Below are 21,048 nucleotides of genomic sequence, written 5' to 3'. Positions count from 1 at the left end.
ATCTGTAGCTACATAACTACATTGTAGTAGAGTAACAGTACAAGAATTTTAAATTTCATATTTACATAATTGTTTACATCTTTGCTTAATGCAAAGAAACTGGTTTTTAAAATAACATTTATTAAGTGTGTTTACTGGAGGAAATTTAGGAAATGAGAAAAGTGCAAAGACCAAAGTGTAAACCACTCATAATTCTCTGCCCAGAGGTAATCACCATTAGAATTTTGCTAGAAAACCTTTCAGTCTTTGCATATATGATATCTTTTACCAAGTATTTGTACTGTTTTTTTTTTTTTTTTTTTTTCTGATAAATAGGTTTAATGATACATTGTTCTTCACACAGATGGCTACAGAGACAAACTAGAATCCAGGAATATACAGCTATGCAACACAGACCAATTAGCCAAATCTAAGATAAAATGGCTTCTTAATACTACCCTGTAAATATCACAACCCTTCTTCCATCCAAAATGACCCTAATCTCTCACATGAAAACAGCTATTGAAGGGGACCCAGAAACCTAGCTTTGTGGTCAAAAGTAAAAACTAAAGGAAAAATAGCGATTCATTGGTTAGTCGGTGAAAGGGAATGTGGTGCCTTTCGCTGTGCTGCTTTGGTCTGCTTACTCTCTTGCTCTTTTTGTCCCTCTTCAGCCCATCCATGTTAGCTCTCAGTAGGTTTGAATAAGCCATCTGAAACATATTCACATCTTTGGAGCTCACCACAGTGCTGATCTTCTTTTTCCCATCAGTAGCTTTTAACATACACTTGTCTGAGAACTCAAAGCCCTCCACAGAACCTTTCCTTGGAACGGGTTTAGTTCGACCATCGTACTGCAGAGTGAGGAGCACACTGCCTCACAACCGGCACTTCTGGAAGAGCTTAGTCAGCTCTGTCAGGAACTGCTCGCTCTCAAGCCGCACCATCCTGGTTCCGAACAGCACCATCCCAGTTCCCTACCTGTATTGTTCTTGATCTGGAATTGGGAGTCTGTGGATACAGAGGGCTGACTGTATGCATGGATCTATAACACTTTTTACAGGGGACTTTAGCATCTGCAGATTTTGGTATCTGTGGGTGGAGGGTGAGGGGTTTGGAACTAATCCCCTACAGATACTGAGGGAAAGCTAGTTTGGGAGACTCTGAAGTTATATGTGGACTTTTGACTGAGCTGACATGAGGTGGTGAGGTGGTTGGTGCTCCTAACTCCTGAGTTGTTCAAGGGTCAACTGAATATGTTTTTAATCTACCCTTTCTATTTAGTAATACATTTTAAACATTTGCCTTTTATAGTAAAGTTTTTTCTAAAACATCATCTTTAATAGTTTTAGATTTATTCATAAATATGTACCATTAACAAATTTCTTATTGTTGAACATTTCCAAATTTTGCCATGATAAACTGTGGAGAAATGAATATCCTTAGAGCTAACTGTATACAACGAGCATGAATATCTTTGCCCTTATGACAGATTCCTATATGTAGAACTACTAAGTCAAAGATTTTGAAATGTTATAAGATTTAGTAAAAAGGCCATATTGCCTTCTAGGTAGGTCATACCATTATAGACTTCCACATTTGTATAAAATGTGTCGATTTTTAATAATATTCAGTGTTATTTTTTATAGTGTTTTTAATTAAAGAATTTTCCGAGGAGGAAAATCTTTTAAAGCAAGGTACTAACCTACATAACTAATCACTTACATTTTTTTTAGGGTATTATTTTATTTTTAAAATTTAAGTATGCCTTTAATTTTGGTGTAAAGTATGTGGTACAGATCCAGTTTTATAATTGGCTATTTGTCAGCATCACATGATAAATTATCATTTTCCTGTTACTTTGGAAAGTTGCTTTAATGTACACTGAAGTTTTATTACAAACTTATGTCTGTTTTTGGATTTTCTTCTTTATGTTACACATTTCCAGTGTCTTTCACCATCACTGTTCTTGTTCATTATTTCTGTCTGTTCTCACATACTTACTCTTTCACTTGACCTTCATAATGATTTTGTCAGATTTCACAGAAGAAAGTTATACAGGGTTTTTCATCAGAATTATGTTAAACTTATAGATTAATTTGGAGAGAATTTTCATTTTTATAACATAAAGTCTTTTCATTTAGGAATATGACAGAAATTTTTCTTTCTAATTAAAATGTAAGCTTATTGAAGGCAGATTTTTGTCTGTTTTGCTACCATATCTAGCATCTAGACTATTACTTGATACATAGTAGGCATTTGTTATTTTTTTATGTCAATAAAATTTTATTTCATATAGGTTCTATATCATCTAACAAATTGTCACTAGTTATAGGAAAGGGATTGACATTTAGTTTGGATTAAGTCAATATCTGAATTTGTTTGAGTACCATTAAAAAATCAATTTATCAAGTAACTTTTTTTGGCAATTAGTGAGATAATTTTTTTGGTGTATTTATATTATTCATTGTATAATTAATATCTAGCTGGAATGGATCCTTCTTGCCCTTGGTATATTATTTTAGTATGGTGCTAGATTTGATTTGCTTTTTTTAATATGATTTTTTTCTCCATCTCTCTTTAAACAAGTGAAATTGACCTTTTTTTTTTTTTCTTTTCCTTTCTTCCTGTCAGGCTTTGATATCAAGTTTACACTAATTTCATAAATGAATTAGTTTTCCATAGGATTTTTTTTTAAGGATTAAAATGTGATGAAAATTAGGGATGGTTAAAGAAGTACAAATTCGCAGTTAATAGATGGTCATGGGGGTGGAGAACATAGCATAGGGAATGCAGTTAGCATTAATGTAATGGTTAAGAGGAGAGCCAGAGGAGAGAAAGAGCAATTAGAGGGATTGTTTTGTAATAAAATAATTTTTTTTAAAAAAGGAAGTTAACTATAAAAAAAGAAAACTAGGGGCAATGTAAATAGTATTCCAAATATTCTACAGTTTTGTTGAGGATGAGGTTAAATATGAGATATGAATGCCGTATATTGGAGGAAATTTGGAATTGTGATTGTTCATGCTATATATATAAAACCAATGATCTTATCATAGGCCTTTCATAATTATAGTTTAGTTTTTTACTGAAGGTTAAGAAATAGCCTAAATGTATTTCAGAGATGTTAAAGAGAATTAATTGCTTCATGGGCTGCTAGTTTTTTGATGGGATCATTAAAATGGGATCAGTATTTTATATTCAATTTCATAGCTCTAGAAACTTAAATATTGATACTTTACTACTCTAGCTGACCTTGAGGACTCTGGATCTTAATAATACTAGTTTACATTTGAATGCTTGCCACAGGCCAGACACTACTTGAAGCACTCTACTCTTGTTATCTTATGTAAATCCTCACAATTCTATGAGATGGGTACTGTTGTCATCTTTATTTCACAGGTATGAACACTGAGGCCCAGGGAAGTTAAGTTACTTCTCTAAGTAGTATGTGTTGAAACCAGGATTTCACCATCACTGGAACCTGTATTGTTTTAACTGCCTTCTGAAACATTCTTACTCAATTCATAAAGATTGGTGTGGAAAACTAGGATGCTAATTTATTAACTTACAAGAGAGATTATATCTAATCACAGGTGTATGGTCTGTGTGGGCATTGATTCTCAACCTTTATTCTTCCACTTGCATTTCTATACTGTCTTCAACCAAAAAAAAAAAAAAAATGTTGAGCTTTACATTTTGTGGTTTGAATTTGAAAAAGAATAAGTATGTTGGATGTGCTTTTTCAGACTATGAACATCTGGTTGAGATTCTCATGTAGTTCTATGGCATATAAGCAATGAGATGAGGTGCCAGCCATATAGAATGTGGTTGAGAGGAGCAGAGAAAGATAGTGTTGAGCAAGGACCTTTACTCTGTTGGATTTAAGAATCTGCTAAAGGTTTTTGAAGGTACAGAGAACATTATCTGGCTAAATCTGTATTTTAATAAGAGGATTATGGCAGCAGTGTGAAGGATGGATTAAAGAGAAGAGAAATTGGAGCCAGGGATATTGGGCCATAATAGATATTTAAGCAAATATTGAGTAAGCATTGAATTAGAACAGCAGAAAGAACAGACATTAAAATGATTTATTTTTTTAAAAAAAGTAGACTTGTTAGCAGGCTGAAGATAGAAGTTGTGAGAAAAAGGAGTCAAGTTTATATTGCCCAACTTCTTAAAAACATCGGTCACCATTGTAATTATACTGTGATTAAAGCTTTTGGAATCATGAAGCTTTAAGCCATGTGCTCATGACTGTGTTTGGTCTTCCTAATTCGATTTGAGTCTTACCAGGTTTCCTCCCTCCCTCCTTCCCTCCCTTCACCCTCCCTCCCTTCCTCCCTTTTTCCTTCCTTCCTTCCTTCCTTCCTTCCTTCCTTCCTTCCTTCCTTCCTTCCTTCCTTCCTTCCTTCCTTCCTTCCTTCCCTCCTTCCTTCCTTCCTTCCTTTAGAACATTTCTGCAGATGTCTTCTCTTACCCATTATGATTTTTCTCCCCACTAGTTTTTATTTTGGGGCATTTTCCAGATCTTGCCCTTAGTTATATTCTTGCTCTTCCTGTGTATCTACTATTTAGTAGTGATTGTTCATCCTTAATGAGTTATGTTCACAGATTAAGTGAATTAAAAGTAATTTGAAATTATTTGTATTCCTATTTGGGTTGAAAGTTAAGATTTCTCTTGTATCTGACACTATTTCTCTTATGCTTTTTTCATTGACTGACAGCTGCCATGCAAAGAAAGCCCAAATCATATTCATCTTCTTTAATGGATCAGATTCCTATCAAATTTCTTATTCGACAGGCTCAAGGGCTGCAGCAGGAATTGGGAGGTATTTGTTTTACTTTATTACTACTGCTAATGATTGTTTAAAAATATCTTACTGTTTATAGTGTTATAAAGTTTAATAGGTGCTCAGTGTTAAAAATTCAAACAATTCTAGAATGAAATTCCTCTTAACCTCATTTACTGTGTTATTCCCTGAACCACCGTCATACTCCCAAAACCCTAGCTGTTTTGGTGTGTAATTTCCGACCTTATTTTCTACAGTTTGATCTATATAAGATTGCAGATATTCAAATATTTTTGACCTACAAAAATGTAATTTTATATGATCGAAGCTGATAGATACATATATGAGTAAAAATTCTTTTTTAAAACTATAAATGATATTTTATCTCTTCTGCAATTTGCTTTTTCCTCTTGGAGTCTTAGGAATCTTTTCTTGTCAGTACATGTAAATCTCCCATATTGTTTTTAATTGCTTCATAATATTCCATGGCATGGAATTACTATAATATTTTTATTGTAAAACTGTCAAATAGAAATGTAATATTTTGAAAATTCAAAAAATATTTTAATTTAACACCTCTTTATGTTTGAGTTTTGTTTTTTTTGTTGTCGTTTCTTTCAAGCTGGAATTTTCTTTTTCTTTCTTTGGTATGGTTGGTTTCAAGGAGAAACATGAACATTTTTTGGTCACCTTTAGCCAAATGTCTGCATTATATCCTTGCAAAAGTTCTTTCCAAAGAAATGATGTTATATATGGCAGCGTTTGGCAACTAACATGTTTTATTGGAGAGATTATGAACTGTAGATTAATTTGACTATTGTAAGCAGTCATTTTTGTGATCGTTTTTGGATAGTCTTAACTTTATGTATACTTGTGCATTTAAATATTTAAAGTTAAAAATAATACCACTTTTGATTGTTATAGTGTTTTTTCAAACAGAAACATTAATTTTAAGCAGTTTGTATAAGAAGAAAGCCGATACTACCCTACTGGGACTAAGCAGTGGTATTATGAGTTGATCTAAGCTGCATAATAAGAGAATGATTGAATCTAAAGTACTTTTTATTACTAATAATACTATTATTACTACTCTTACAACTCTGATGATGATAACAGTATAGTAACAACAATACTTTTTAGACATTTATGTGCCAAGCACTTACTACATCGGTACTTCATCTATCTAAAAAGACATTTTTCTAGTATCATTTATTTTCTCGTTATTGATATTATATAGTAATAGTTATGAATAGCCAAACTATGCTATTAGCAAAAGTTTAGTGATAAGACTTTGATTTAGTAAAAGAAAGATTTCCCATTTATCTTGAGCTTCTGTAATCTTTTTTTTTTAAAAAGACTTTGTTTTTTAAATTATTTTTAATTATTGTTGACACATAACATACAATAATTGTATTCGTTTCAGGTGTACAACGTAGTGATTCAACATTTACATACTTTACAAAGTGATTACCACAATAAGTAGTAACATCCATCATATATAACATATATATGTTATATAACATATTATATTCTTGACTCTATTCCTGTGCTGTACATTCTATCTTGTGACTTATAACCTGGAGTTTGTGCTTTTTAATCCCCTTCCCCTTTTCCACCCAGTCCCAGACCTGCCTCTCCTCTGGAAATCCTGTTTATCCTTAACCCTTTTTGAAGGAAGACTAATTCACCTTCTTATGGGTATCATCAGTACTGCTTTGGTTGGCTAACATTGAGCTATGTGACTTTGGGAACATTAATAAATGTCTTCAGCCTGTTTCCTTACTGTAAAATGGAGACAATATTGCTTACCTTGTAGGAATGTTAGGGTGATGTGAGAAAATGTACATAAAATGACTGAGAACTTTTAGGTACCCAAAGTGGGCAACTTTAATTTTATCCAGCTATAGCAACGATTCTCAACTGGGCTGGAGGAAACGACATGTTCTCCTATAGAAGCCTGTCAGAACTTCTGAGTGAGGCCTTTTCCAAATCATATATTATCTCCCCCAAATTGACATTCTTTTCCCCTTTTTCTTTTCTCTTCCCTTAACTCTTGAACTCCTGCTATATCAAACAACTTTTCCTGATGGAAGACTTTTCTGTTGAGACAGGGCAGAAAGAAATCTTGAGAACTTTTGAGAAAAGTAGTAGTTTCCAACTTCCTGTGTAAAGAGACCACTTGCCTTATCTTTATTTAAGCAGATTCCCTAGCTGAACCACTGAACAGAGTTTTTCGAAGTGTAGTATGCATGTATAAGTCCAAATTCCTTTGTCTTGCTGAAAATGAAAGGGAGAAAGGAGAGAGGAAAGAGAAGATTAAAGATTGAATGAAGAATCCAATTGAGTTCTTATAAATTTTCAAGGGTTGCATTCTGCTTTACTACGTCTCCTTGCAACTAACTACCCACATTTATGCATTGTGGATGATTGGATCTGTGAAGAAGAAATCACGGGGACTGATGCCTTGTTAAGGCGAATGCTTCTTACTAATAATGCCAAAAACCACTCTCCTGAACAACTCCAAGAAGGTATAGTAGATCAATAATCCTTTACTTTGTTAGTCGTACAAAGAAATGTTAGGCTTATTGAAATGTTCAAATCATGCAGAATTTTCCTGGGGGTAAAACAATATTTTGGTGAATATATTTTGAATCATTCTCTTTGAGTTTAAGGAGTTTTAACCACTTCTTTCTGACATGCTACTATATTTCCTCATAGGTCCTACATTATATCACTGAACAGATCATGTGGTTTTAGGAAGGTCCTAAACTTTCAAGAATAAGTGCCATGGAGTACAGCATTGTACTTGCAATGCATTAATAATGTTCTAGTTGAGCAATGTCAAATAGAAATATGATGTGACTCACACATAATTATATACTTTCTATGGCCACATTAAAAAAGTTAAAAAGAGGCGAAATTAATTTTAATAATTATTTAACCCAATATATCTAATATATTATTATTTCATCATGTAATCAGATATTTTACCGTTTTACTGTTAATGAGATATTTTACTGTTTTTCCATAAGTCTTTGCAGTCTGGTATGTATTTTTTACTTACAACACATCTTATTTTGGACTAGCTACATTTTGGGTGCTCAGTAGCTAGATATGGTTAGTGATTATTCTACTGAAGAGCACAGTTGTAGATATTTTTTACTAATAGTAGTCTGCTGGGTGCTTACAACGTATAAAAGGGACCATCCATAGGAAGTTATCAAGAAGTTTGAATCCTTCAAATGAATGCTGTTACCAAAAGCAATACTTGGGCATATTTACATGTTTCAACTAGTTTTTAAAATCATTCTGAATTACTAAGGAAATGATATTTGTCTTTGAGTTACTAATGTGATTTTTAAAATGAGATATTTTTTGTTCCTTGTGAGATAACTGCACTTAACATGACTTTTTTTTTTTTTTTTTTTAAGGCCTTTATTGTAAGTATAGCCAAAACTATGGCTAGGATTCAAAGTTTTACTTTTTTAAAGCAGTATTGTTTTCTTGATTTGCTTGGCCTATAGTCTGATAGAACAATATTACTTCCTATTTGGTAAATTGTATAGAATTTAGATTATGACTGCTGAGTTTTTCTTTTAGCATTTTCAGCTGTCCCAGTAAGTCACACAGAAGTGATGCAGATTCTAGAACACTTGACTCTACTCTCTGCCAGTGAACTTATACCATATGCAGAAGTATTAACATCCAATATGAACCAGCTCTTGAATTCAGGGGTTCCACGGAGAATTCTTCAAACAGTCAATAAACTATGGATGGTTCTTAATACTGTGATGCCTAGAAGGTAATTTCAGGATATTGTTACATGTAATAGATAAGTATATAGCAGTGATTATGTACGATAACCTAAACTTAAATGTTGAAAAAATTGTTGAATATTTGACAATATAAATCCTTTCTGAAGATTGCTAATTAAAGAGTTGTTATAACCTAAAGGAAAAGAATACGCTTTATCTTAAGAAACAGAGAGAAACCTTGAAGTACATTGGATTAATCATTTTGTCTTTAGTCAGATGGGTGTCTGCTGGTCCGTAGATTGTATCAAAGACATTAGGTCAGCTCTAAAAAACAATACTGGACTGGATTAACTTGAGATTTTGATTCAGTGGGTCTGGGAATAGTAATATTCTTTAAAATTTAAAAATAATTTTTAATTATAAGTAACTTATATGTAAATTAATTATAAATAAATTTACTTATATCAAATTAATAAATGCATATAACTGAAGAAGTTAAATAGCTTATAAAATCTGCCTACACCTTCCCATTTTAAACTATTCTCAGAGATAACTATTTTCAGTTCGTCTATCTTTTTATTCTGGCATTTATATCTCCCCACATATCACAATAATATGTTTGTGAGTACCATAATTTCCTGACTTTTCAGTTTAGAATTTTCTTATAACTTCCTACTATACAAGATGAAAAGTTAGCACTCTTACCTACTTCCTCCCCTGTGAGTCCCTCTTCCAAAACACACTTTCCTTTCTCCCTTTCTCTCAACATAGTTATCTTAAAACTTTTGATTAAAGCAATATTCAGTGTGCATATTATTTTTCTCACTGTGCATATTTTATAATAGCATTATTTATAGTTGACCTGTGCGATATCCTTTGATTACAATTTTTTTGTTATACAACTGCCCTCCTTCACACCCCACACACAAACCCTGAGTTAATACTTGCCTCTTTCATTTACTCAGGTTTTTGTTGTTGTTTTCCTTTGTTTTTATATCAGTTCTCATCTCCAAACTCCATTATTGAAGGGAAATTTACTTTATAGTTATAATACATCAGTAACATTTTTTTTTCTTGGAAGCATTCCTTTCAGAGCTTTCCATCCTTGTGTTTGAATCTGGGATACACTCAGTAGCCATCCTGAAATTGCTTTTGCCTTTCTTCTTTGTTGGATTCTATGTTTTTTTCTTTCTTGGCCTATTTCCTCATTTTAGTGAGTGGAACCCATAGTCAAGTTGTTTCCTGAGAATGGGTATTTGGGAGACTTATTTATTTAATTTTTAGATTTGCATGTGTCAAAAAGTTTTCATTCTTCCCCCTACATACGACTGATATTTAGCCTAGGTGTAGCTCATTTTTCTTTTCAAAAATTTGAAGGCACCATTCTATTGAATGAATTAGAGCTTATTTATTGCTGTTAAGTAATCTGATGTTATACTAGTTCCCAATCCTTTGTATGTGACCATGTTTTTTCTTTCTCAAAAGTTTTAGGTTTTCTTCTTTCACTGGTTTTTGGAATTTATTTTATGATGATGTATTTTGGTGTGGGCCTTCTTTTATTCATAGTGCTGAGTACTTGGATATTTTTAGTCTGAGGACTAATGTCTTCATTTCTGGATGTTTCCATGTATATTTTTTTCTTCAGTAATTGTCTTCTGTTCTGAATTTTTTTTAAAAAAACAACTACAGCACCCAGTATTCCTAGGTGGTCTCCCATCCAAGTACTAACCAGGCCTGTCCCTGCTTAGCTTTCGAGATCAGATGAGATCAGGCATGTAATGAATGACATGGCCGTAGACCTGTTTTCTGGAATTTTTTGTAATTTGAATTTTAAACCTCTTGATCTTATTCTGAATTTTTTCCTCTATCTCTAAATTTATCTTTCGAATGTACTTTTTGGATATTTCCTCAATAATGCTTTCTGATCTTTAATTTGAATTAAAAAAAATATATTATATTCTTAATTTCTGTGAGCTCTTTTTTTTTCTTTTACGCTTACAGCACCCAGTCTTCCTAGGTGGTCTCCCATCCAAGTACTAATCAGGCCTGCCCCTGCTTAGCTTCTGAGATCAGATGGGATCAGACGTGTTCAGAGTGGCATGGCCATAGACTCTAAGAGCTCAGTCCTTTTAAATGTATCTTGTTCTCGTGTTCATATATGAAATATTCTATCCTTCAAGGATATTAATTATAGGTTTAAAAATTATTACTTTTTCATTCTTACATTACATCTTTTCTTTGGAGTCCCTTTTCAGTTTGTATATTTTAAATTTTTTCAAAGTAGAAGCTTTTTTAATTGTCTGGCAATTCTTGGCTGTCCGTTATATTTAAGAGTGGGCATGCTTTTTTTGTGAGATGAGACTGGTGGACTCCTGGGCTTCACTGTAAGAGATCAGATACACTTCATATTGGCATATCCCGCAGTAATTCTGATGTGCAGTCAGGTTAACAACCAGTTTTATAGTCTATTGGTGTCTCATATCAAAGTGGCATCTCACATTGAGATTTTACGATGATAAATATAGAACAGTGACTTAATTTATGGGGCAAGATACAGTTTCAAAGTATTTGGGTAAGTATTATTTCATTTACAGGTATTATATTCCAATTTTATAGATGAGGAAGCAGTTCTGAGATGCTGAATGATTTACACAGACTCATATAGCAATTATGGTATTACTGAGCTTTTAATTCAAATTTTTATTTTATATGCCATGATTATTTCATTATAATGGTGAATATTTTTGAAACTACTTTGTGTTTACTGTTTTATCTTCTTTTGTTTTAGAGACTTAATAGTGGATTAAATATCTATAGTTTTTAATTTTTAGAAGTTCATTTATACAAGTTTTCTATTTTTTTTCCCCTGAACATATCTTTCAAAGATAGAAAGGACTGAATGGCTAGGGGTTTCAATTATAGTATAGCTGTTTTTGAACATGTGATTATTTTCTCATTAGGCTGTGGGTAATGACAGTAAATGCACTTCAACCTTCAATAAAGTTTGTTCGACAACAAAAGTATACTCAAAATGACCTGATGATAGACCCTCTCATTGTCCTAAGGTGTGATCAGAGGGTACACAGGTACGTGTCATTTGAGTTTCATTTTTATTATAGAGTTATACTTCAGAGAGTCAAAGAAATTGAAGAAATTCAGTTTTAACTTTTATGTAGTGTTTTTATAGGTAACTGGCACTATGACCTGTGAGATTTTTTTTAAGTTGTCTGCGTTCATGAACTATATATCCAGTTTAACATTTAATATGTGATTAATAAAACCTAGCCTTAAAGAAATGTTATTCTTGTTTTTGGCAACTTTCAATAATGGCTGTTCTTTCTCTTAGAGCAAGACCAGTAAAGAATAATACCATTTCTGTTAGTGTTGTTGAAATGGCTTTTAAAAAATTGGTTTATTGTGACCTATTACGTGCATTAAAACTTGGATCTTTTGGCATCTTCAGTTGTGATGTTAGCTTCATTGACTTGTCTATAATTCCTTGTCAGTTGTTAAACTTAATTGCCTTGAAGTGGCTTCACCTTAAGGGACAGAATTAATGAATTCACATCATTAATATTTGATTTTCTAGTGGCTGTGCTAAGTGATATCAAAGATATATAAGTTGAGGGGCCTTCCTTTAAAGTGATTATTACTTGCATGAGGAAATGAGACAAATAAATGAAAAGTTAAATAATATAGTCTAAGTAGATAAATGATATAGTACATACATGATGTTAAAAGTTCAGGAAAGAAGTGGAGAAAGTGGGACCTGAGTAATATTTTAAAGGATAGAAATAGAATTTAGATGAACAGATAATATAATGATGGTGATTAGGGGGTCAAGGGAGGAAATAGTGTGAGCAACAGTGTAGAAGCAAGAATAAAAAAGACTTCGAGTGGAGAAGTACACATATATTTGTATGTATATATTACTGTTTTTTCCTTTATCGTTCTATTCTTTCACCTTTTAATTTTTTTGTTTTTAAATTTAATATTTTAACCAAGGAATCGATCATTCACAAGTATTTTAAAAATATCAAACAATATGAAAAGATATACACATATAAAAAGATATGTTTAGGATTTGCTTTGCACTAACCCAGTGGTGGTGGGAAAGTAGATGGAGGTATAGATGAAATCAGACTAGCCATGTATAAATAACTGTTGAAGCTGGGTGTTGAGTTCTTGGCGCGTCATTAAGTATTTCCTCTTTTATGTGTGTATGAAAGTTTTCATAATATATATTAATAAGTGAACAAACAAGAAGATTGACAACAAGAAAAGCCTTGTTCTCTCTCATATCTACCATGCTGCCATTGCTAAGCAGAATCTTCTTTGGCCTCTTTTGACCAATCCCAGTTCTGCCTCCAGAGGAAACTTTGTGGTCATAATGGTGTGTATGTAGCTTTATTTTTTGTATATTTACAAACTTATAAATAGAGACATTTATTTTTTTGTTTTGGGTGGTTTTAAAAAAATGTAGTGTATTGTAGGCATTATTTTGTTCTTTTTCTTAAAAAACCACTCTTCAACATGTTTTCTATATTAATATGCATAATTCTACCTCATTTGTTTTAACTGTTGCATAGTATTCTATATATAGATTATCAGCCCCATCCTCCAGAAACTCTAATATAGAGGGTCTAAAGTGGGTGGAGCTTGGACTTTTTTTTTAAATATGTACTCCAGGTGATTCTTGTCTTCAATTTTGGGAAATATTGCCATAGTTTACTTAACCATTGACATATTTTTTTTCACTATAAATATATACATGTTTATTATAGAAAATTGGGACATTTCAGAAAAACCATTGGCAATTGATGGGCATGTAAGCTGTTCCAATGTTTCACAGTTATAAACAAAGCTATAATGACTGTTTATGCACACATGCTAGTTCTTTCTATAATAGACTGAGAAGTGGCATTTCAGGTTTTTCTCAGGGCTTGGTTTAAAATTTTCAGTGGTTACTCATTTATTTATTTTTGTTTCCTTTTTTATAGTAATTCTTTTTTTGATACTTTTTATTTTTCATTTACAATTGGCATATATATTAGTTTCAGGTATACAACATAATGATTAGACATTTATATAACTAAGTGATCACCCCAATGAATCTAGTACTGTTTCGACATTGTACATAGTTATTACAATATTATTGACCATATTCCCTATGCTATACATCCCCATGACTACTCCATAACCACCAATTTGTACTTCTCAATCTTTCTCCTTGTCACCGCCCCCACCCCAATTCCACCTCCCATATGGCAACCATCAAAATGTTCTCTGTATGAATTTGTTTGTGTTTTGTTTGTTTATTTTATTCTTTAGATTATACATGTAATTGAAATGACATGACATTTGTCTTTGTCTGACTTACTCCACTCAGCACAAACCCTCTAGGTCCATCCATGTTGTTGCAGGTGGCAAGATTTCATTCTTTTTTATGGCTGAGTAATGTTCTGTAGTATTTATGTACCATCTCTTTTTTATCCATTCATTCATCGATGAATACCCAGGTGGCCTCCATATCTTGGCTATTGTAAATAATGATACAAAGAACATATGGATTTACACGACCCTTTGAAGTAGGGTTTTGAGTTTCTTCAGATAAATACCCAGAAATAGGATTAATGGGTTCTTATTTTTCTCTTGTAGTAGTCTTTGTTTTAAAATTTGTTTTGTTTGGTGCAAGTATTGCTACCCCAGCTCTTCTGTTTGTTTCCATTTTCATGAAATATCTATTTCTCTTTACTTTCAGTCTCTGTGTGTCTTTTGATCTCTTGTAGACAGCATACGTAAAGGTCTTGTTTTCTTCTTTTTAAAAAAATTTTTAAAGATATTTTAAATTAAATTTATTCTATGGCCATGCCACCCTGAACATGCCCAATCTCATCTGATCTCGGAAGCTAAGCAGGGGCGGGCCTGGTTAGTACTTGGATAGGAGACCACCTAGGAAGACCGGTTGCTGTAGGCATAAAAAAAAAATTATTGGGGTGACATTGGTTAATAAAATTATATAGGTTTCAAGTGTACACTTCAGTAATACGTCATATTGCATTGTGTGTTCACCACCCAAAAAGTTAAAGTTTCTTTCTGTCACCTTATATTGGGTCTTGTTTTCTTATCATTCAGATACCCTATTTTTGATTGGAGCATTTAATCTATTTACATCTAAAGTAATTGTTGATAGATCTGTAGTTATTACCGTTTTGTTATTTATATTTTTGATCCTTTTTCTTTTTTTCTTCTTAAAGAAGTCCCTCTAATATTTCTTGTAATACTGCTTTGGTGTTGACAAATTCCCTTAGCTGTTTCTTGTCTGTGAAGCTCTTTATCTGTCCTTTGATTCTAAATGATAGCTTTGCTGGGTAAAGAAATCTTGGTTGTAGGTCCTTACTTTTCATCACTTTGAATACTTCATGCTAATCCTTTCTGGCCTGCAAAGTTTCTGTTGAGAAATCGGCTGATAGTCTTACGAGAGTTCTAATTTCTTTTCCCTTGATGCTTTAAGATTCTCTCTGTCTTTAATCTTTGGCGTTTTAATTATGATGTATCTTGGTTTTGGCTTCTTTGGGTTCGTTTTTTTGGGGACTCTGTGCTTCCTGGGCTTGTATGTCTGTTTCCTTCACCAAGTTAGGGAAGGTTTCCATCATTATTTCTTCAAATAGGTTTTCAATTCCTTACTCTTTTCTCCTTCCAGTATCCCAATATGAATGTTGATATGCTTGATGTTGTTCTAGAGGCCCCTTAAACTATCCTCATTTTTTTTGGATTCTTTTTACTTGTTGCTATTCTGATTGGGTGTTTTCTGCTACCTTATAAATCACTGATTCAACCCTCTTCTTTATCTTATCTACTGCTAATTTCTTCTAAGATGGTCTTCTTTTCAGTTATTGTATTCTTCATTTCTGATTGGTTCTTTTTTATGTTTGCTTTTTACTTTTATGTTTTCTATCTCTGTTAAAGTTCTTACTAAATCCATCTACTTGTCTTTTAAGTTCATTGAGCATCCTTATAACCAGTATTTTGAACTCTGCCTCTGCCAGGTTGCTTGTCTTCATTTTGTTTAGGTCTTTTTTTGAATATTTCTTATGTTCTTTCATTTGTGTCCCCATTTTGGCTTCCCCTCTGTTTGTTTCTCTGTGTTAGGTAGGGCTGCTATGTCTCTTGATCTTAGTAGAGTGGCCTTAGATAGTAGTTGTGCTGTGGGGCCCAGTGGCACATTCTCCCTCGTCACTTGAGCTGGTGCTCCAGGTGTGTTCCTTGTACAGGTTGTGTGTGCCCTCCTGTTGTAGTTGAGTCTTGGTTGCTATTTGTACATCAAGGGGAGGGATTCGCTCCTGGGCTGGTTGGTTGGGAAGACTGGCTGGTGACTACAGTGGCAGACCTGTTGTGTAGGGGCTGACCCTATGGAACAGGATTATCTTTAGCAGGACTGTGGTGCCTGCCCAGTCTGCCCTTTGGGTGGGTTGTTCTTGGATGTGGTCTAGGAAGTGCTTCAGCTCAGTCCTAAGCTGGCCACTGGGCACGCTGGTTCTGGGGCCTCCTGAGAGTGGTCCCACCAAAGGCCAAGTTTAGCCACTTATGCCTGGGGCCACCTGGCATGAGCCACCAAGCAATCCACAGATGGCTGCCATCCACGCTAGGCTTGGAGGTGCCACATGAGGCCAACCTACGAACTGAGGCTGGCTGCTACTAGTACTAGGCTTGGAGCTGCTCAGCAAGAGGTACAGGGCATACAGAGGCCTGATGCTGCTTGTTTGGGTTTTGTGAACCTTTGAGAGATTTTAAGAAAGTCTGCAGCATGAGCCAAGACAAACCATTTGTATGGAAAAACTGGAGGTGTCTTGGGTGGCCCTGCAAGTTGGGTGGGGCAGGGTCTCAGGGGATCACTGGGGTGGGGTGAACAGTGTTAGCCAGGTCGATGGAGACCCAGATATGGCGGCTGCCTATGTCTGTATACTGGGTTGGGGGAGGGCCCAATAAAACAACAGTAGCCTCCACCAGCACTTTTCTGGGAGAAACCTGCCTCTCCAGACCTTGTCCAGAAGCCACACAACTCACTTCCTTCCCATATGTCCCTGGTGTCCTTTCAGCCACTGCCCCAATGTGAGTGAGTCCATCAGTGAGTAAGTATGCGCAGGACCCCTGCAGCCCTCTGCCCCACTCAGCCATTATCTCCACTGATTTTCACATCTAGATTTTGAACTTCTCTTCCTGGCCCTGGAACCCCAGGCCCTAGAATTCCAGGCTTGGGAGCCCAGGGTTGGGCCAAGACCCCTTGTTTCCTCGGGGGACCTCCATAGCTGAGATATCTGTCCCAATTTTCAATTGCCAGACAAGGATGTGAGACCAGCCCGTTCTGCATTTCTACCCCTCCTACCAGCCTTTAGGTAGCCCATTCTGTATGTCCTTAGTTGTAGGACTTCTGTTCAGCCCAGACTTTAGGTGATTTTCATTTATGGTTGTTCTGTAATTTAGTTGTAATTTTGCTGTGGTCATGAGAGAAGGCAAACATAGTTTTTTTACTCCACCATCTTGCCTGGCAAGCTACATTTAATTCTTATATTTATTCTTATTTCATTAAAATTTAATCTGTAGCAATCTTTGAGGAATAAGTAACTATACTTAATTTACAGATGAGGAAACTGAGGCTCAGTAAGTAATTTCTCCAGATCAAGTGGATAAAGCACTTGCAGAATACAGAATTGTCTTGCTGTCTTGCTCCAAAGAAGAAACAAGAATAGAAAGAATAAATATTCTGTTCTAGTCTCTTTTATCTTTATCAATAATAGAATATTTCTCTTTAAAGACAGCTGGTTTGCAGGATCACATCTAAGAGATTTATGGCTAGTGCCATTTTCTGCAAAAAAAAAGAGGCATACATTATATTCAATTTTAGCTGATGAAATAGATAATATCACTTATATAATCTTGAAATAGAGAATTAAACATTAATTTTGGGAATGAATATTTCAGTAGGAAAAATGTTACTTATACTACTCTTTTCAGGTTTTTCAGGTACTGTTTAGGTTTTCTAATTATTTAAACTGATCACATTCTGGCTAATTTATAAATTCTTATGCATTTTTCTACTTTCTGTATTTAGATGCCCCCCGCTGATGGATATTACTTTGCACATGTTGAATGGATATCTTCTTGCATCCAAAGCCTACCTTAGTGCTCATCTGAAGGAAACTGCAGAGCAGGATAGGCCTTCCCAGAATAATACATTAGGTTTAGTTGGACAAACTGATGGCCCAGAAGTTACTAGAGAAGAATTGAAAAATGCATTACTGGCTGCTCAGGTAATAAAGTAAAATTTAGTCAAAAAGGGCAAGGGCTTCCCTGTTAATAGAATCAGTTAAATAGCTGGCATATTATGCTCTCCATATATAATGGTGACATTATGCATTCCTTTTATTACAGAACATACTATAATGATGGTACCTCTGCTTGTGAATAACAAAATATAGACTTGCTTCTTAAAATCAAATGGTTGAAAAAAATTAAATGGTGGACACAAATAGAACAAGAAATAATACCAAATTTTGATATATATATATTATATATATAATATATCATAATGTTGGGCAGTGATAAATACTATGACAACATAAGTGGTTCAGTTTTATATTTAGAAAAGTTATATAACAATGCAGAATTTTACTGAAGCCTTAAGTAGTGCTTTGAATAATAAAGGAAATGTACGATGATTAAATGTTCAATGATTTGAGGCCTTCAAAATAGAAATGCTTTCTTAGTTTAAAACATATTTTCTGAAATCTTTTCATTGGCAATAAGGGGAATTAGAGTAATAATATAGGCCCACAATCCCTTATCTGTAATACAGAAATCCAAAAATCTATGAAAACTGAAATTTGTTTTTGTAAATTCAGTTGTCAGAAAAACTTGACCTGACATGACCTCTTTTTTGACAAAACTTGACCTGAATTGATGTGAAGCTACTTATGGCCTTTATTCCACTTGATGTGAATATTGGTATGTTTTTCTGCAGAAATATTAATCTTTGACTACCTTGTGCTACCCTAGTCTCTGCTGGAGATATTATATAATATTATAATAAAAATAATTCTGAGTTCTAAAATAAATCTAGCCCTCAGAGTTTCACATAAAGGATTGAGAATTGTACTAGCTACCACGTTTATATAATGCTTACTATATGTCAAGTGCTATTCTAAGTTTTTTATGTATGTTAACTCAATTTTTACAACCAACCTACAAAGTATGGAGTCTTGTCATCTCCATTTTTAAAGGAGAATGAGACCCAGAGAGGTTAAGTGGTCACCCCTCAAGAAACTACTATTCTATGAAATGACACTGAAGCTTGTAGACTGAGCAACATTTAGTTGTACAGGTGGAATTTTTCTGCAAAACCAGGACCTTAAATAGTCCATCTTCAGAGTAAAAAGGAAAGACCTTTGGGATGTAATGTTTAAGCATTGATTATTAACCACCATCTTCAGAGGAATGAATGAATTAGTTGGTAGCCAGGTAAGAAAAAAGAAATACAGGATAGGATCCTGGGAGAAGTAGGAATTTAAGAGGAAGGAAAAGAGATTCTAGTATGTCATTTTTCGCCTATGACCTGTTTTGGATGTCATTGACTCGCTATATTCTTCTAGTACGTGTTCTTAAACTGGAGTACATGGATCTGCCTTAGGAATATTTGATTACCCTGAAATTATACAATGTTTATTTACATATGTTCATTTTGATAGGGGGAAGGTGTATATGTATTTTTCAGATTCTTAAAAGGGTTAATGAGCCTAGAGAAGGTGAGAACCACTGTGCTATAAAAGGCTCATTTTTTTCTTAGAAGTACTTCTTTTTTTTTTTTTAAAGAAATAGTTATTTTTATCATTTCTGTTCATGTGAAAACAAAATCAGATTTGGTTTTAAACAAATTTCTCAGAAACTTCTTCAATTCACTGTTTTTCTTTTTTCTGCTTGTAGGATAGTGCAGCTGTCCAGATTCTCCTGGAAATTTGCTTACCAACTGAAGAGGAGAAAGCTAAGGGTATCAGCCCAGATACCATGCTAAGGAACATTCAAAGTGTTATTACTACCAGCACTCCAAATCAGGGAATGGAGGAAGGAGGAGAAGACAATTTACTTTGTAACCTTCGAGAAGTTCAGTGCCTTATCTGTTGTCTATTGCACCAAATGTACATTGCGGATCCCAATATTGCTAAGCTTGTTCACTTTCAGGTTTGTTTTCAAAGAATGATGTTTTATGGTTGAACTTTATTTGGGGGGGGCAGTTTGAATACTAAATTAATAGGGATTGTTTAGAAACTGGAGGTCATACAAATAATCATGCTCCTTTGCGATATGGAGAAAAATCCAGATTTTTTAGATTTTATTTTAGCTTATTAAAGTGTTTAGAAAACAGACCTCTATTCTAGCATATCAGAGAGATGAAATGCCAGGATGCATGTAAGGCATTGTAGGCTCTTGAGCAACTTTTACATAAAGGAGAGAAAACCTTCCTTTATATTTTTATTTGTATTTGACTTATATTTTATTTCTAATTTTCCCCTCTTTCTTGTTGAGATAGGGTTATCCATGTGAACTTTTGCCTCTGACAGTCGCAGGTATTCCATCTATGCACATCTGTCTGGATTTCATACCTGAGCTTATTGCACAGCCAGAACTTGAAAAACAGGTAATAAGCATTTTAGAGCATTAGGGAAATTTTAATCTCTCTCCAATCTTGCTAGTTATATAAAACATTTTATCATTTTAAATACTTAAAGATATTCTTCAGAAACATGTACTATTTGGATTTTGTATTACAGATATTTGCTATCCAGTTGCTTTCTCATTTGTGTATCCAGTATGCATTACCAAAGTCACTCAGTGTGGCTCGCTTAGCTGTCAATGTCATGGGAACTTTGCTAACAGGTGTGTAGCCAACCAACATCAATGACAAAACTTCTAACATAAAAAAGTACATTAGTGACACTATATTTTCTCCATCACTAATTTATGCCACCTTTTGAAAATTTTCTTATTACAAATGTGATTTATAGTGTAGAGCAGATGAATAGGCAGGCAAAACATATCTTTCATTTTGTGAATGACATATCAATTTATCATAAATAATGAGCTTCCTGCATTTTATAAATGGAAATCAAATCTCTGAATGTAATTATGTTAATAGAAAAGAAGTTAAAATTTATTACAAATGCTTAGAGTTCCAGAAAAATATAATCACATGTATAAATAGGTGTATTAGTGTTTCCTTGGGTTCTAAAACATACCCTAACATTTTAACCACCTTCTGGTTTGTAGAGTAAAATGGTATGAAAATAAACTACTTTAAAAGATATGAACTATAATTCAGTCTTTTAAAGTAATGTTTTACTTAGTTTCATTCTTTCTCCGGGGTTCCATAATACCCTGTTCATTTTTCTATCCATTGTATTCCTCTCATGAAATAATTATTTGTAGTGGTTAAGAGCTTCAACTGCCTGAGTTCAATCCTAACTCCA

General features: G+C 33.9%; 1 protein-coding gene and 4 pseudogenes across 6 annotated transcripts in view; 2 read left to right on the top strand and 3 right to left on the bottom strand.

Moving 5' to 3' along the window:
* INTS2 (integrator complex subunit 2) overlaps nt 1–21,048 on the top strand; it is a 49,786-nt gene that overhangs the window by 25,991 nt on the left and 2,747 nt on the right. For 5 of the 6 annotated variants that reach the window (XM_016143384.2, XM_016143381.2, XM_016143382.2 and 2 more), the window contains exons 16-23: nt 4,707–4,811; nt 7,136–7,300; nt 8,373–8,574; nt 11,488–11,613; nt 17,640–17,838; nt 19,508–19,762; nt 20,112–20,219; nt 20,353–20,458. In XM_016143384.2, coding sequence (XP_015998870.1) covers nt 4,707–4,811; nt 7,136–7,300; nt 8,373–8,574; nt 11,488–11,613; nt 17,640–17,838; nt 19,508–19,762; nt 20,112–20,219; nt 20,353–20,458 — 1,266 coding nt within the window. The remainder of the gene's footprint in view (nt 1–4,706; nt 4,812–7,135; nt 7,301–8,372; nt 8,575–11,487; nt 11,614–17,639; nt 17,839–19,507; nt 19,763–20,111; nt 20,220–20,352; nt 20,459–21,048) is intronic. The other variant, XM_016143385.2, reaches the window with a different exon arrangement.
* LOC107510132 lies at nt 428–926 on the bottom strand (annotated as a pseudogene).
* On the bottom strand, nt 10,208–10,326 carry LOC118604205 (annotated as a pseudogene).
* Nucleotides 10,520–10,638, bottom strand: LOC118604514 (annotated as a pseudogene).
* Nucleotides 14,386–14,504, top strand: LOC118604593 (annotated as a pseudogene).

This window comes from Rousettus aegyptiacus, unplaced genomic scaffold (genome assembly GCF_014176215.1).
Source record: "Rousettus aegyptiacus isolate mRouAeg1 unplaced genomic scaffold, mRouAeg1.p scaffold_m13_p_6, whole genome shotgun sequence".
Classification (NCBI taxonomy): Eukaryota; Metazoa; Chordata; class Mammalia; order Chiroptera; family Pteropodidae; genus Rousettus; species Rousettus aegyptiacus.
The sequence above is the reverse complement of the archived record's forward strand: the minus strand, read 5'-3'. Positions and strand labels throughout refer to the sequence as shown.